Below are 17,731 nucleotides of genomic sequence, written 5' to 3'. Positions count from 1 at the left end.
AAAAATCAACAAGGAAAAAAACAGTAACGAGAAATGTAAAATATTATTCTTCAGAAACAGACATCAGTAAACATTGTGAATTCCTGACAAGTCAGAAATACAGCAAAAACACATCTTAGGGTTACACGTATAACAAACAGTATAAATCAGCGGTGCAGTGCCACTGCCAAAAAATTCATTTTATTCTGGAATGCATTAAAAGGTGTGTCACAAGGAAGACAATTTGTTTCATTTCTAAGCTTCACATGGTACTGAAGCCCCAAGTAGCACGCTGCATCTCATTTTAGCTGAACACCTTAGAAATACAAACACAGCTGAAGAAAAACAAGAAAATAACAACAAGAACAAGAAGTTTATAAAACAAACCCTACGAGAAAAAACTGAAGGAATTTAGATTAGCTTAGTCAAGAAAATAAGCTCCAAGTAGATGCAGCTTTCTGATACATAAAAGCTCGCTATAGAGATGGTGATCAGCTATTCTCTATGGCTTCAGTAGAAAGGCATGAAAGAGTCAACTTGATTTCTGACAAGAAATACTTAAAAGATTTTGCTAATCAGCATTCCAGCTAAGCATTTTTTTAAACACTGCAGCAGACTGTCTAGAGGCACTGTGGAATCAATTCCATTGGATTTTTTTTAAGAACAAAATTGGATAAACTTGCTAGTGCTGGCCTTGATATAATTAATCTGGATGTGGTACAGGTTGAGCTAGGTGGTCTTTTGGGATCTCTTCCAAACCTCCAGTTTCACAATGGATATAACTCAAAAAAAATTTAACTGGAAAGATCAATACAAAGTCTACATTTTGGTCGTTCAAATTCTGCTGTACTAATGGGCTTCCTTAACTAAATAGAAAATCCAGGAAAATAACAAGTTGCTCCCTACTGAGCTCCACATTCAAGATAAAATGACAGTGCCATCAGACTGTGGGATTTTTTCAATGGCCCGTTTAATTTCTATCATTATTCTACTGCTACATTACCCATACCAGTTCCCTCTTTGGTGTCACTAGTGAACCAAAGAGGCTGTAGCTTGGAATGCCCGGTAAGATAAAAATGAAGATTTTACCCATATGGAGGAAGATGCAGATATGCAGTTGGGCCTCAGAATTCACTGTTGTACATAAAAAGAAAGTTTGATTTTCCAAAGAGCTGAGGGGCCTGCAGCTTTCACAGCTGGTGACCTAGTTTGTAAATGATGGTCTCTGTGTTAAATACATTAAATGAAATGTTAGCATTGATTTATATTTTATGCTATGCTATCGCTTTTTCCCTTGTTGCCTTTCCTGAATTTTTCTAGCAGTAGCACCACTACTTTGAACCCAGATGTCCTTTTAGATGTCATAAACATTCCAGTCCTGTCAGTACTGTCCTTTATGCTGTTTCTCAAGCTGAAGCCACTTACTGTGAAGACAACAGTAATCCATATGTTGTCTTCTGCGGCTTTACCACAGTAGTTTTCATTTGCGACAAAACAAAATTCAGGTTATCAAGTCAGAGCTCATGCACTACTTCACGTTCTCAGCCTTTTGTCTATTTACTACCTTCTAAACAGTCAAATTCCAATTTATTTGAGGGAAATTTGTGACCATCTAACAGACAACTATTAATTCTACTTTATGGTGCAGAACAGCAAAACTAAACATTACATTAAATGGCTGCACTCAGAAGCTGAGACACGAAGAATCCTGCAAAAGTCACTACGTAATTTAATGACCCAAGTGCAGATTCATCTGACAGCTCTTTTATTTATTTATTTATCTACTGACACTTGATGGAGAGGTGCAAAAAGCCCCAAGTAAATAAATTGACTCTCAAATCAGGAGGAAAAAAAGCAAACCAAACCTTCCTTCATGTTTTGTTTGAGACAGTAGCTCTTCCTGGGTGTCCTGCAAGCTGGTTCTGCTCTTTCTTTTGCCAGTTCCTTTACATCCTCTATGTAAAAATAATGCAAATACACCCTCTTCTATTCCTGATTGGACTCCTCCCTGCAGTGAAATGGCAATTACCCAGGCCTTGCACAATGTCTGCATTGCAAAGGTAGCCTGTGGCCTAGCCTTAGGAAGAGCACAGTTTAATACCTTGACTCTGGCACAGAAAAAAAAAAAAAAGAAAAGAAAAAAAAAAAAAAGAGAGAGAGAGAGAGAAAGGAAGAGCATAAAAGAAAAATGTTCTTTTAAAAGCTAGCAGTAGAAGAATTCAATTTGAAGGCAAAAACCTAACCACCTTTATTCTCCAAACATATTCAAATGGATAAGCAACAAGTTGTGGCTCCTAAAGTAATTCTTGAACGCATAGAGAAGCATTTTCCAAAGAACTGAGGACAAGGACTTTTCTTTGATTTCAGGCTCTTAATGTGGTTTGTAATCAATAGGTTCCGAGTTCAAACAAAAAGTTTGTGGTGGAACTCTGGAACTCAGTCACACAATCAGAAAGAAAGGTGACCTTACATCTCAGTACAAGGAATAGCTTTGATGGGCTGAGCTTTCCTTCCTCAAAAAAAGCAGAGTACCTGAATTGGGCCCGCAAGAGAAACAAGGAGCCATGGGAATAGATGTGAAAGACACAAACAGATCTTTCCTTCAGCTCACAAACCTTTCTTGTTTGCAGAAACCCAGCCACTATGGAGATGAGTGACATGTAAAAATGTAGACAGACAGATAAAGAGTGTTTTCTTTCTTGAAGATGATTCAGTTCTAATACTTTACTGGCATGATGAGTTAGGCAAGTACTGCCAGCATGCACAAGATATAACCCTTGAGCCTTTCTGATAAGAGATTCTACATGTCAACCATCTGCTCTCCTATCAGGTGGCTGAATCAGAGACGCCTCTTAACACCTCTCCCTCTTTCATATTAGCTCTTGATAAATGTGAATGAGGGAACAAATTAATTGCTTCTTACCAGCACCAAGTGAGACCTGAATAAAGGCACAGGTGGGAGCAAGATCCCAGAGATGTACACACCCTCCACCTCTGAGATCAGCTGCCCACACGTATACACACATGTCCAATCTCCCTCCCAGCCATGTATACTCACATCTATGTCATTGCGATTTTAGGATTTTAGGACACTTAAGTATTACACTTTTAATACTATTCACCCTAATATTCTGAGAATTCTAGGTAATGGGGGTTTGTGTATTGCAATTTAGGCTTTAATTCAGGTCAGCAAATGTTGATAGAAACTTAAGGACTTAAGCAAGCACAGAAGTATGCTTTTGATGCACAGTGAAAATTTTGTCACAGAGAGTGCAGGTTTCTCTTTCACATGACTTAGACTACACTGAATATGATTAGTAAATACCAGAAATGTACTCCAGTCACAGAGCTTGAGGGAAACTCTGACGCATACCTAAACTTCAGGAGTGTTCGAGGAGTAACTCTGCTTTCGCTGCGTAAAGTTTAATGTATAAAGAATTGGAGACTTAAAGAAAGTTTCTGACTATCTTATGTGTTATTATGAATTTCAAATGGAGAATGGTCAATCTATTTTTCTGTTTTAGAAACAAGCACAATAAAGTCAGAAAATCAAAAGCAAAATTTAAATACATTCCTCAGATAAAACTTAGTATCTTAATTTGCTGGTTCAGTCTCCTTTGGTTTATCTTCTCCCTCAGTAAGTGATTTGCATGCCACCTTTTCTATCTCCCATCTATTGCTTCTCAATATATCTTCCTAAACTCTCCAACCACTATATAATCTTCTGGTCTCTATCTTCTCTTTTGGTGACTCCACAAAGCTGTTACTCCTGAAAACACCTCAAGTATTATGTAGCAGAAAGGAAAGAACATTCTTCACTTTGTTGTCTTAGATTACTGCGTGAATGACTGGCATATCAGTGTGTGCTCTCACTAAAAAGAACACTGACTTCAGCTCTTGCATAGCTGCAATGTTCTGCAGTGCTCCCTCGCAATAGCCCTAATAAATACTCAGGCTCTCTTTTACGTACCTAAAAAGTAGAGCTAAGGATTCTTTTGCAAGAGTTTCACAACTTTAATGAATCTATGATTTTCACTTCCTCGGCTATTTTTTCCTTGTTTCCATTATTTGATCTTCCCTGTAGATGTTGTAAGCCTTCTGTCTTACTTACTTCCAGACTATTTTGAATGTGCTAAGTCTCTGTACTGCAGATAGGAATTTATGTCCCTTTCCCATAAGAGCTGGCCAGTCCAGCTGTCAGAGTAACTGCTTCACTTCAGCCTAAGAAGCAACAGCTCATTTCCACACAGACCTGTCCCTTCTCTTGTGTGTGTATAAACACACACACAGAACTTCATTTACTTATTTTATCACACAGACACCTGGCCCAATAGACGATACGCTCTAGATGCTTAAGTTTGCAAGGAGCATTCAACGAGCAGAAAAAAAGAATGAAAATTGCAGGCCTTCTTGAGTTACCCCCCAGGATGAGCTAAGCCTTGGCTGTCAGAAATGTTTTCCATGCCAGGATTTCTTACTGATATTTATTTTTACCAGGCATTTTAGACTTTTTTTTTTTTTTTTTTGGTGTGTGTGTGTTTGGCATGAGAGATCCTGAAAACTCTGCCAGAAATGGCTGTTTTTCTTCTCTGCATCATTAGTGGGGCGGCATTCCAGCAGAGAAGGGTCAGTCACTTGGTACATAAGTATTTTTAAAGATGTTGTCCTTTCCTTCCTGAAGAGATAATGGGAACAAAAACTGAAGGAGAGTCTTTCAACAGTTTGCTGTTACAAAAAAAAAGACAAATTTGCTTACTAACGTCAAGCTCAAAAACAACTAAAATTTGGACAACACATATAATACATGACAGGAATCTACCATACCACCTAGAGCTACCCTTGATTGTAAAATGAAGATGCAGCCTCCATAAGTCACAGAACCTGTCATAATAATATTCCCTCTTCTCATAAGCAAATCATCCAGAATATAAAACTACTCTCATGACCAACAAGTAGAAGAATGTTTCACATTTTTTTTCTCTAAGAACTTACATTTAAAATATAAGCATCTCACAACTTGATTAAACCTAAATCCTCAGGTGAACATAAAGTTTATCAGCACAGAGAGACCTCAAAATTACATCAGATCTCTACTTACTTTCTTTCTGTCCACCAGTTCAAGGAACAAGACAAAGTGTCAGTGATCCAGACTAAGGATTAGCAGGTAAACTACTAGTAAAGAAGAAATAAATCATGTTCACAGCGTAGTCTCCTGCGTGTTTATGACATCTTACCAGTTAAGTATATCCTCGACTTAAGAATTCCAGGTATGATTACATATATCGAACTTAAGCCCTTTTAATGGTACAAATCCTGGCAGTTTAAGAGAGCTGCTGCTGTCATCATATCCTATCACTAGCTGCAAAACACAATGTTGTTTCTAGACTTCATTTTGTGGCAGATGTAAGGAGTGAGAAACTGAATTTTATTTCTCTAACATCTGTTGGCCTTAAAAACAATCTAAAACCCATCTGGTTGCCTAGGTTTTACATGCAGAGGTAAATTAGTATTAATACTATCTTATTAGGGAAAAGTGACAGCATTAATTGTTGTGCTAAACCTCTGTGCTGACTGTAAACTAGATAAACAGTTCATTCAGCATGAGAAGGCTCAGAGCAGGATAAGCACTGGGAGTACTGGATCTTTCTCTGTAAATGTCTCCTGAGGAATCAACAATATGAAAATACAGATTTCATCACATAATTTCATTGTGGTTTTGGCTGACCTTTTTATTTAAGATAATCTTATTTTTAGTGCATGTGTTTAGAGAGTTTGATCATAATTCATACATATAATTATTAAATCAGAAATTAATTGGGAGTTTTTTTTATGAGTTTGCAACTGACTCACAAATGAATCATCCAGCTGCAGCACCAATTATTTTTCAAATGTCTTGCATAATAGAATCCTAATCTCATTTACAAGATTTCCAATAATTTACATAAACAATAGTATGTGAAGATCTTATTCCCCATTCCTTCAGATCACCCTTCAAAACTTCTCTCTGCTATGGTGCCTAAAACAATAGATCATCAATAAAAATTGACAGCTGTTTTCACTCAGTGTTTTCTCCTCTCACTGTGATTTGTTTTTCAGGTGTCTTCAGATAAATGTGTTTTGTTATCCCACCAGCAATTTTCTTATTTCTCACGTACTAGGTAAAGCTCAGTTGGCGAATATAGGGGAGACCTCAAAAAATACAAAGCACCACCAAATCCCCCGAAGTCCTGCACAGTATAGGCTCTTAGCTAACTCTTCTAAAATAGGACAATGCTTTGGACACTCAGAAGATAAACAAGAAAGTCTACAGACAGTTTCCTGGTGTTTCTTGTGAAACTTGCTTACATGAATAGAAGTTGAACCTGGAACAGGACTGAAGAAGGACTGAAGACTCCCCACAACCTAGTTCTTTGTATGTTGTAGTTATAACCTTTAAAGCAACAGTTTCCAACTGCTTCCTGAAGAAAAAAAAAAAAAAAAAAAAAAGTTACATTTTTGCCTCCAATACCACTATGCATTACTGTAAATACTTTAGCAACAATTGTTAAAATTCTAAGCAAATAAAATATTTCATTCCAAGAACAATTAATAGAAGCCAGACAAAATGACTCAGTCTGTTTAAAACAAGGCATTTCCTCTGGAATTTGTTGCTTGATATCTAGTCCTGTTTATTATTCTATACAATAATCTCTCTGAATTAGGAGCTGTCTCACAGAACTCTGACTAATTAAAAAAAAAAATCAGAAGAACTTTGATAGTATCATTTAGAACAGTGACCATAAAAACAGCAAAGATTAAACAACACAATTAACACAGTGGGTGCAAAGTATGTGGGAACAGAGAAGACAAATCTGATTTAAGCTAAATCAATGAGAAACTCTTGTAAAACTGACACAGGAAGGAGTTTTCCAGTCCATGCATCATAACGTAATAGAGATATTTTCTTTCATGATATAATTTAAATTATGCCACTGACTATTTTCAAACTTGTGAACACATGGTCTCTTATAAAAGCAAATTACCCCTATTTACCTAAAGGTATGACTTCTGAAGGCCTTCCAAAACCAGACTTTGAAGTGAATTAAGCTAAATCAAATCAAGGTCACTTTAACTCTGAGAGACGGTGTTCACAAAATATATCAGTGTAGTCCAACTGATCTTGAAAGACTGATTTGGATTCCCAAACGCTGGTAGATGAACTCAGCACGTTTAGTTAAAAGATGCAAGCATCACCATGTTTGCCAGGGCGGATGGTAACCCTGAGAGTCTACTCCCTATGTTTGTCCTAAAGCAAGACCTGTACCTCTGATTATCCACTGAGGAGCTGCTGACAGAGAAAACTACTGGTTTTCATTGTCATTCTTCCAGCTGGGTCCAAAGGAACATTAACCTCCTGTTAGAGGGCTGTTCTTCCTGGAGCAGCTATTAAACTTGCAGATGTTTCCCACTGATCCAGAAAAGCCTTCTCAATTTAAAAGAGCTTTTTATTCAAACACAATAGTCTTGGGTTCAAGGATGAATATGGGAAAGCAATACCCATGGCCAGGCTGGCAGCATTTCTCCCTTTTCAGGTCACAAGCTTGAGAGAACAGGTGAGTGCTGCAGCTGATTGGTTATATCACCTAATCCTGGCTCTGGCAAGCCCGGAAAGAAATTATAGTAAACAGGGAAGTTTATAAATGGCTCCAGAAATGACGTCTTGTTTTTATATATTTTTCTTTGAGTCATTAACAGTCAGGCGCCACTACTGCTGAAACTTATCATTATTACAACCACAAATGGGCTCAGTGTCCAAAAGGATTCCCTGAGCTAGCTTAAGGGAAATAACATAGTCCAATCCATAGAGACCAAACCGTAACAAGAAAAAAAAAAAAATCCCAGGGAAAATGCAAAATAGAAATATTATAATGTAGTTGTTAAAAATGGACGTTAAAAGCATCTTTTAAATGAGCGCTCCAGAAATTGATCAAGGAGAAATTGTGTTTTACAGAAATGGGTTAAACAACAGAAAAGAATTAATGAACCTGTGGAAGGCTCCAACCAGCACAGCTGACTGGGAATATAGGAGAGGAAAGTCTTCTAGATTTGGGTTTTAAATACCAGTAAAACTGCCTGGATGATTGTAAAGGACTGCTTGTGAAAACAGATATTGACACCAGTTTTAGAAGCACAAGAACTGTGTTCTTAAACGTAACGATCACAGGGGGTCTACCAAATGACCCCCTCCTCTCCAACAGTGGCCTAGAAGCAGACACCTCACTGCAAAGTGCCTGAAACCCTAAAGTGAGCAGTTATGGAATAGACCTCATGTTAGGAAAAATCTTTTCCAAAACCCCATTAGTCAGATAATTGCCTTCACCACGAAGTTCATGTTCCTCCAGTCACTGTGCTCTTTTTTTCCCCCTGAATGCTTTTATATGTAATAACATAATCCTGTATTTTCTCATTCTGTGTAAAAACGTCTACTTCCTTTCTAAATTCTGCTGAATTCTTGGCTCCAAAAATATCTTGCATCAATGCAAGATACATTCTGATTTTATCTGGTATCAAAATCTCTCTTCTTTAAATTTATAGCCTTTAAATACACAGAACTAAACATGTAAACTGCAAAAGTGGACACATGATTTTTAAAATGAACTTCATTGTAGCACAAATAATTTTCGATAATATTGTCATTTGATATGTTTAACGATCCTCTTTAAGACAGTTTTATCTTTTATCCAATCACTCTTCATACTGGGGTGTCTCAGTCTGTTTCTTACATTATTCTCACTACTTAGCTTTCAAATATTTATATCTAAGACCTTTTAAAGACTGAACAAGACAAATACAGCAGAAAGGTCCAGGCAATTTGGGGGTGTGGGGTTATGTGGAATTTGAGTAGGTTATCTATAACATCCTATTTGCTCTCTTGACTGTACTTTGAGTAGAAGTTAAAGCTGAGTTTCCAACAGCGACACAGCTTTTTGTTTTTGTGGAGTAAAGGCTTGCATGCACATGTAAATGGTTTATTTAATTTCTGTTCTTTTGCATTTGTCATTAAAAACATAACACTTCCCAGTTCTTCTTTTGGAACTCCTGGGATTACATCCTGGGCTGGGCTTTTTCTAATGCTGATGCAAGAAAAAAAACTGCAAAGGCATTGGGAAATTTCAGCCCTATCAGCTTCTGGAGAAAAGGCACCCAGCAGAGCTGCTCAGAGCTTTTCTGTTACTTTCTGCTCTCCTGTGAGCAATGGGTAATGCCCGATGCTCCCCGTTCCCTCCTCTCTGGAGAACCAGAGCTGCCAAAAACCAGCCTGGGAGCCAAGCAGCAGTACTGACAGACCGATGTAACCGTAAGGGGCCTCCATGGTCACCCTGCTCAGGCCTGGCTCTCTGGAACAAGGTTGCTACATAACGCCTTTCAGTGACTTATTTCCACTGACCTTCAACTTTGGATCTTTCCCCCCACAGCTATAGCCCAGAACCTCCAGCAGTCTTAGGCACCTTCTGGTTTCCAAATCGAACCAGAATGACTTCATATGCCTTCACTCCTTCTGCCATTTTGGCTCTTCGGCCCTTCTCCCTCCGAGGAGTCCCCAGGCGCCCTCAGCCCAGGCCGTCACCCTCGGCCCCCTCCTCAGGGCCGGGCCGCCATGTCAACCCCAGGGCCGGGCCGCCATGTCAACCCCAGCCCCTTAGGGCAAGCTGTGCCGTCACTTCGCCCTCCACAGCCCCTTCCCCTGAGGCGGCTCACGCCCTCCCAGCCTCTCCCTCAGCCCCAGGCCGGTGCCGAGCGCCGGGCGGGTGCAGGGTGACCGCCGTGGCCCCGCTGCAGGCGGTGGGGCGAGGAGCCCCCGGCCGAGCGCTGCGGGGCCCGGAACGGTGGCGGCGGCGGGGCTCGTTCCCAGCCGGGGCCGGCGGAGGAGCAGCGCCGGGCCCTGAGCGTCGGGAGCCTTGGAAACGGGCGGAAACCGTCAGGGAGCGGCGGCGAGAGGATGCTGAGCCCCGAGCGGCTCTCGCTGCCGGGGCCCGAGTACCTGGGTGAGGAGCGGGGTGGAGCGGAGGGGCTGCCCGGTGCCTGCCCTCCCCGCCCGGGGCGAGCCCCTGAGGCGAGAGGAGCGGGCTCCGTGTCCGCCATCTCGGCTGCTTGGGGCTTGCGGGTGGGGAACGGGGCTCTTGTACCCCTCAGGGTGCCCCTCTTAGACCAGTGGGTGCCATCTCCCTGCAGGCTGGGCTGGGCTGAGGAGGGTGGGCTGCCACCGCCTGCCCGCATCCTTGGGCTGTGGGGGTGGCACGGAGCAAGGTGCTGCTGCCCCTGCCCCCCTGTAGCGCATCCAAAGTCCTCTGTGAGGGCTTCTGGAAGTCCTCTGTTTACCCTCTGTGAAAGCAACCCTGGTTTAGGCTTGTTTTGCAATGTCAGATCGGGTGCTGCTCTTAGGTTGTGAGGTGGTTCAGGCTAGGGCCTGAGGTGGTTTGGGCGTTAGCCTCTCTTCTGGAATAAAGGTGGTGTTTCCTACTGATCTGTGCCCTGTAAAATGGGAATCTTTTCACTCATAAAGCAGCTGCTCCCTTACTGACTGCAAACTTTGAAGCTCTAGCAGTTTGTGTTGCTACTACTCGATGTTCCGGTAAACTAAGGAGCAAAGGGATTAGCTGTTAGTACATCAAGAAAAATAATTATGGTGGGAAAAAAAGTCAATATGACTTCATTTAATTGCTAAAGAGGAGATGAATTGCAAGTGGTAAGCATTTGGAACACAAACAAATCAATATTTTAAAAGTGAAATTCTTCAGCCATCACTTTCTAGGCCTGAGATGTTGTGTGGTAACAACTGTTAAGATACACATAACTTACTGGAGCTTTCTTATACAAGAAAAGGTAAGAAATGTCATCTATTGGTTTGTGGTACGTATTCCACCATGATTTTGCCATCTCTGGTCACTCAGAATGGGACAAGGCTAGAAAACATCACTAGCTTCCAGTAAATGGAAATCCAGTCCTACAGGGGGGAGGCTACAAGAACTCGGTTTCTTTAGCCTAGCACTGGTGTCAACGAGTAGGAATCTGACCCGTCTTTCAGAGTGCATCATGGCAAGAAAGAGAGCTGAAGTGGTTAAGCAGAGGAGTGATGTAGGTCCTCTCAGAATAGAATCTCATGCTTTTGCTACTAGGCCATTACTGGGATGCTTTGTGCATCCCCCTACGTGACCACGGTGCTGTTCTGCATTAAGGAAACTCAAGGCCGAAATCAGAGGTTTAGTTCTCAGGTCAGGATGATTCTCAGGAGATCCATTTTGGTGAAGTTCTTACTACTGATTTCAATGTTGGCGCTAGTTCAGGTATTTGAGAACAATATCACGGCGTGCCGTGTAAATACACCCTTCAGTTGTGTACTGCTCTATCACACCACGTCAGCATTTTCAACCTACGCATTAATAGAGGTGCTCATAACTTTTCCACAGAGTTGCTCTAGGCTGAAACTTGCAAAATTTCTTTCTTTTTAATGAGCCAACTTGGTTTTAGGTTCGTTTAATTGTTTTTAATGAAATCGGTGCTTAACTCTTACTCGTGTGAAACTTGTCAGTAAGGACTGAATCAGTCAAAACAATCTAGGAGGCAGACTAAAAAAGTCTTAGAGAGTGAGGAGAAATAACCAGCTTTCTGTTTTACACCTGAAGCTGAGAAGTGAGACTTCTGAGAGGTGTGTAACATTGCGTGGTACAAGCAGCATTATTAGCCTACTTAAAGTGAGCCTCCTTTTATCTCTGTTCTACTTGCTGATCTACCCTTCCCTTTTCATTTTGTAAAACCTAAATTTCTGTGACATTTGGGTTAGGTGAAGACACACAGGAGCATGCAGGTTGAGCAATAGCTTGTATAAGAGCTTGTTCTGTTGCTCACATAGCGCATCCTTCTGTTTAAGTTACAATCTGTCCTCTATTAGAGAGAAAGCGTCTGCTATGCAGGGGTGTTTTCATTGGCCGTAAATGTCGTCAAGAATAATTGTTTTGTCTTCACAAGACTTTGTAACTTACCAAGCCGCTCACACACAAAACAGAATGAATTTTGTCTTCACAGTGGGGAATTGATAAAAACTGTTTTTATAAGATGCTTTTTAGTTTTCTGCATTATTTGGCATTCTGAAATCACCGTTGGTTGGATTCATCCTATTGTGTTCCTCAAAGTCTTGTTAATATTGTTGTCTGATGTGGGGTTGTAAGCAACTGTGATAAACAAGTTTCACATTCTGTAATTTCATTCTGAAATTGTGTTGCCCCAGGCTGCCACATGAGGTATTCTTTGAGTCTCCCAGATCAGATGGCACTCTGTCTTTCCTGGCCTGGAATGGGTGAGCTACACCTAACCTCTTTTCCCTCCCTTCTCAGAACTGAAAATAGGCAAAAAAATAAAAATGAGTGGCCAAAATAACCTTGTGTTACTTGCTGTGTTCACTTTTACCTTAAATATGGAAAAAAAAATATTTTGTGTCCGATTTGGATGCTAAGAGTACTACACAGTTGGACATATTCTAAGGGGAAAAAAGCAGTTGTGAGTTAAAATAGAAATAAACATGGAGAAGTGAATCAAGCATTCTCTTAAAATGAAAAATAAATGCAAAGCTTTGGTACAGCAGAGCTCCTGGAAAATACAAAACTCAGGCCATAGTGACCGCAAGACAGCAGGTAAAGAACAGAGGTGACTAGAATTGACAGAATAGGAAAGGAAATGAGGTCTGCAAAGTTGGCACAAAGGCTACAGCGAAGAAGTTGTAACAAGCAGGATATTTTAAACAGCGTTTTCACTGAGTAAACAACATTTAGTGTTTGGGGATAGTGATGAAAATGTGTTTTACATTTGATGGATGAGACTAGAACTACAGTAGGCAAAATGAGGCCTATTTGAGACACTTTTCCATGCCTTCCTCATTATGGTTTAATAACTGGTGATTGCTTGGTTATTTATAGCAGGCAGTGGAGCACTTAGTGTATTGTTCTACTCATGCAGCTGTCTTCTGAAGCTTCAAATTGTATGTTTCCCCTCCTCCTCTGTTATAAAGAAAGTGCTGAAGATTATTGCAAATTTCTGAACTTTTATTTTCCCCTGGATTCTCCCGCTTTTCACTTGCCAGCTCCAGGATGTTGTTTCTTTTCTTCCTCTGCCAACATAAGACATGTAAGAACATAAATATTCTGTTAGGGAAATGCCTTCTTGGTAAAGCATGGGGCTACCGAGTGCCAGAAACAAGGTCCTGTTTCCTCATCTCTCTCTTAAGAGGGCTTGAGCTTAATGAGTTGAAAGAACATTCATGGCATTGGTGCTTTTACAAAACCAAGGGCAGCTTCCAGCAGAGAACTTCAGTTGTGCAGATACTTTGCACACAACCAGGGTTTACTCTTTTTCTGAACAGTCTTGGACTTCCAAACTCAATTTTCCTGAGCACAATTTCTTCACCAGCATATTCAGCATACAGATTATATTGGTATCCAGACATCTCAGCCCATGCTGAATGTCCTCTTCATCGAGGTATCTGACAAGCTTGTGCAAAGCACTCTGGCTGAAAAAGCTTGTGGTCTAAAAAGAGAAAACAATGCAATGCTTTTTTTTCCCCCCTTCTTTTTCTTTCTTGCTCTGTTGTATGGATAGGAGATCTATAATGTGGAGTATGAATGACCTCCTCACTGATACATTCAAGTTTGAATGTAAAAATGATACATTAGAATCTTCTAAGATACTAGCAGTTTCTCCAAAATCTAGGACTTTCTCCAAGATTGCAGTTTCATCCCCAAGCCTGCTGCTGCACTTCAGGACTTCCACCCTAGCTTGAAGGGCATAAGGGAGATCTGAGACTGAGCTAGGGAGATTTCCAGAACTGGAGAGCATGTGAGTATGAAGAGGTAGGGAGCCACTGGGTTATTTAGTGTCCTATGAACAAGCTGGAATGATGATTACTTCCACAGTGTTAATAATGTACTGCATAAACTCAGATTTTTTTTTATTATTTTGTATTTTTTTAAATAGCTCAATAGTTTTGCAATGAAGAGGTGGTGATTCCCAGCAGCTGTACTGTGTCTTGCAGGAGGTGGTTGCTGGAGGGACTTGAGCAGTGAAGTCGGTCTGTGTGTGGTCTGAGGATGTGTGTGCAAACTGAAGGAGGGTAATGTCATGGTTTGCAATTAATATGCTGATTAATTGTTTGAGACAAATTTTCAGTTATGGTCAGGATTAACCTATAAACTGAAACATTTCTTTTTGTTGTTGTTGTTGAAAGCAGTTTTGAAACTGTAAACATACAAAATACAATGTGTCCTGTTGCCTTTTAGCGTGCTTTCCTGAATGGTGGTGTCTCCCATCCTAGTGTTTATTTCTGGTGTGACCAGGTCTCTTTGCACTTTGCCACACGTTCTGTCCTTTAACCCCATTTTTTTTAGGGTTAATAGGAAATTTTACTGCCAAGCTGGAAGGAACCACAGCTGTACAGTGATTTAGCTTTTAGGTTGATTGTTTTGTTTACATACTTCTCTTGCTCAATCCTTTCCTTGGGGATATCTGAAGAGATTAAGAATAGCATCCTGAAAGACCATTAATGCTGGAAAATCTTCCAGAATTTGTTATTTTGTTCTTGCAATTTGTATCCTTGCTAATTCCTTCTCACATCATTATTGTTCCTTGCATGAAACTGGTTTGGTGTAGTCATAGATGTCTCTTTCCAAAAGTCAGTAATACAGCAGGCTCCTTAGTTAAGCACCAATTTAGAATAAATTCGGAAAGTGTACTTAGCTGATACTTTGTACACTCTTAGAGATTTAGAAATGCAGAAAATATTTCAAGTGTGTTAAAGCTTATACTGCTTTTGAACTTCTGATAAATGAAATGAGTTGCAACGTTAATTGCATCGAAGAGTGTGTATTTTCAGCACTTTAGTCGAGGAGGAGGCAAATAATTAATAAAAATTGGTCTTATTATCCAGGAATTCTCGCTCCTGATTTTTCAAAATATTCTGCTATGCTAGGAATGAACCAGCTAGGGGAAAAAAAATAATAATAATTTAAAAAAATTGATCATTTGGTTGGACTTACCTCTGCTCTAAGGCTCTGTTCTGCTGCTTCTTTTAACAGGATGTGCCTGGTGGCCTGTCCTGATGTGTGTTTCACTATCCTGTGTGAATTTATTCTAATCATAGTCTTCCTTCAGTTTTATTTTTCTCTTTGCAGCTTCTGCTGCTCTTTTTATTGCATCTTCTGGCCACCCCATGTTTCCTAGTCCCTTTGTTTATGACATGCAGTAACACATTCTGTTAAGCATGCTGGTATATTTATCTTCAGTATTATTATTTTTCTATATGCCATCTTAGAAAAAGTAAACTTACTGGAAATAGAAGCTAATTATTAATGTAGTGATAGGAAATGCACCTAAACTGTAACAGTAGGTAGCTAATATGCAGAAGCAGCATGGTTAACTCCATCGTTTTGCCAGTGTGTGCTGAAGTAGGTGTTACGCAACTCTTGTGAACAGTGCTACAGCGCACGTAAGGTCTTAATCCTCCCGGTTCCTGAGCACTACCAGTAATTAAAAAAAAAATAAAATACATAAATGCAATATCATTACTTAAAGGTGACGTGTATTTCCTTCCTTGCTCCTGAATTTCTGACTTTGAGAATTTCAAGACACATATTCTGTTTCATGTATTGGTATTATTTGCATTCATTTCTCCTTTTCCTTCAAGATTTTTTTCAAGTATCAATGCTTGTTCTTAGCATATTTTGTAATCAAGTCTACAGATTACCAGAACTGTTTGTTCTCATAAGCAGACTGAAAGAGGTCGCTCACAGACTTAGGAAAGGACTGTTTTTAGTACATGATTTGGTACTGTTACAGCTAAAGGGAATTAGTTGGGGTCATGTAAACTGTTGTAGCAGAGTACACAGAGAATGTGGACTGACTGTGGATGTAATCCTTGTTTGCCTTTTTCTTGTAAGCTGGAGGAAACTTGTATGACCTGGTCTGGCCATGCTTGAGTTGAACAGCCACTATTCAACCCTGAACTTGGTTTTGAGCCAGAGTGCCTTAATTCCAAAATTCACTTTGAACCTTGAGCATGGGAGTGATGGTGGGGTGTGGGCATGTTTGGGGAAGAGCTCAGCAAATACAGGTTGCGTGATCCATTACCTAGGAAGGTTTTGTATGAGCAGGGAGAAGAGCTTTTGTTGGAATAAGCCATAAACAATAAATGATGAAGGTAATGTGCATGGAAGCTGCAGTATACAGGAGTCCTATCAGGAAGGAAATGAGCAGGGAGAGCAAGCTGTAATGGCATTGTTGAATGAGTATTTGGGCTTTACATTCTGATTTGGACTTGTTGCCTTATTGCAAAGTTAACTTCAAAAGTATGAGCAATGACTATACCAATACTCCATCTCCCCAGATTTTCAAAGAATCTAAAACGTTGTTAAAAGCTATGAATCATCATGTTTATTTTGCACAGGACCCCATGGATTTTTAACTCTCTGCTTGCATAAATAGGTAATGTTGCGGTATGGTTCCCGTGTTTGTTATGGAAAGTACCATTTGTATAAATTATGGCACTCGTGTTTTGCTATAACCAGACTCCTGGCGTTTTACTTTGCCTCCCTGGCCTGCTAGAACCTGCCTGCAAATTAAGTTATATTCTATGCCTTTTTTTGTGTAGGATCGAGTTGGTCGGGCTATAAAACACCGCTCGTACCGTTCCATGAAACTAGGCAGCCAGAGAACAGGAAGCCAGAACTGGAATTTGGTTTGGCACCGTGAGCTGTGCTACCTGGAAAACAGCACAGTAGTCAAAGAGCCAAGGAGAGAGGCTTCTAAAGTAGATTACAAGTGCTATTTTCTTTCAGCTTCTCTGCTCACTAATTTCTTCCCTCCCCTACTCCCCTACCTACCTTCTGGGAAATATGGAGAGAGGTTCTTTGCCAGGATCCGGAGACCATGCAGCAAAAAGCTTAACAGAAATATCCTTTGTCCAGGGACTGTATTCAGTAGTGACCCGTGCATATTTGTGTACACTTACATGTGACAGAAATGGCTGAAATTCCATGCTGAAAGTTAATTTATTCTCCAGGAGCAGACTTAAAGGTCTTTGTTATAGAGGTCGGTCTTATTGTGTTGTGCAGCACTGTAGGACCGTGCCTGTTTATTCCCTTGGTCTTTTCGGGGAGAGGTTAATGACTCCAAGCAAGCCAAATAACAGAAATGTGTTTCGCTGATAGGGGCTCTTCAACAAAAGGTGCGTGTGCTTCCCCATGAGGTTTAGGAAATGGTTTTACAGTTGAGTGGGAACTCAGACATTGCTTGCAGACCAACATGAGTGGAAGGCTGGCTGCTAGCAGGGCTTCCTGGCTTAACCTGGTACCACTGACAGCCCACGAGGGGCCTGGGAAGACAGTTTCTGGGTGTAAGATGGGCTGCATAATGAAGAGGGAGGAAGGATGGGCTGGAATAAAGTTACCCAGTTGCTGTTATCTTAAGACTGTGACTGAGCTGCACGACTCATTCCTCCCTCAGGGGACACAGGTGCGCAGAGCTATTTTTCTTTAATCACTCACATAAATTAAATTTATTCCTTTGCATTAAAATAATTAAATAAAGCTACGCCCTGTATCTTTTAGTGCCAGATAATATCTTTGAACCTTTGGCTCACCATTTTGCTATCAGCTGCAAGGTATTTTCCAGGGTGTGCTTAACCAATTTTGCCATTGTCCTGAAAAGTGTTCTAGGCAGAGAAATCCCC

General features: G+C 40.5%; 1 protein-coding gene and 1 long non-coding RNA gene across 6 annotated transcripts in view; one reads left to right on the top strand and one right to left on the bottom strand.

The window, feature by feature from the left end:
* Positions 1 to 6,213: 6,213 nt before the first annotated feature.
* LOC137857388 (uncharacterized) lies at positions 6,214 to 10,353 on the bottom strand. 2 transcript variants are annotated; one of them, XR_011097076.1, is made up of 2 exons: positions 10,001 to 10,353; positions 6,214 to 6,437 (listed from the first exon to the last, which is right to left on the bottom strand). It is a non-coding gene; the product is annotated as an uncharacterized lncRNA (long non-coding RNA). The 2 variants fall into 2 exon arrangements; XR_011097075.1 differs by lacking the exon at positions 10,001 to 10,353 and adding an exon at positions 7,012 to 7,981.
* Positions 9,823 to 17,731, top strand: part of CSTPP1 (centriolar satellite-associated tubulin polyglutamylase complex regulator 1) — a 96,153-nt gene continuing 88,244 nt past the window's right edge. For 3 of the 4 annotated variants that reach the window (XR_011097074.1, XM_068683757.1, XM_068683762.1), the window contains exon 1: positions 9,823 to 10,004. Coding sequence is in view for 3 of the 4 variants with exons in the window: in XM_068683757.1 (XP_068539858.1) it covers positions 9,959 to 10,004 (46 nt within the window). In the remaining variant the exon portion in view is untranslated. The remainder of the gene's footprint in view (positions 10,005 to 17,731) is intronic. The other variant, XM_068683756.1, reaches the window with a different exon arrangement.

Source organism: Anas acuta, chromosome 5, assembly GCF_963932015.1.
Source record: "Anas acuta chromosome 5, bAnaAcu1.1, whole genome shotgun sequence".
Lineage (NCBI taxonomy): Eukaryota > Metazoa > Chordata > Aves > Anseriformes > Anatidae > Anas > Anas acuta.
Note: the sequence above shows the minus strand (reverse complement) of the source record. Positions and strands in the feature narration are given on the sequence as shown.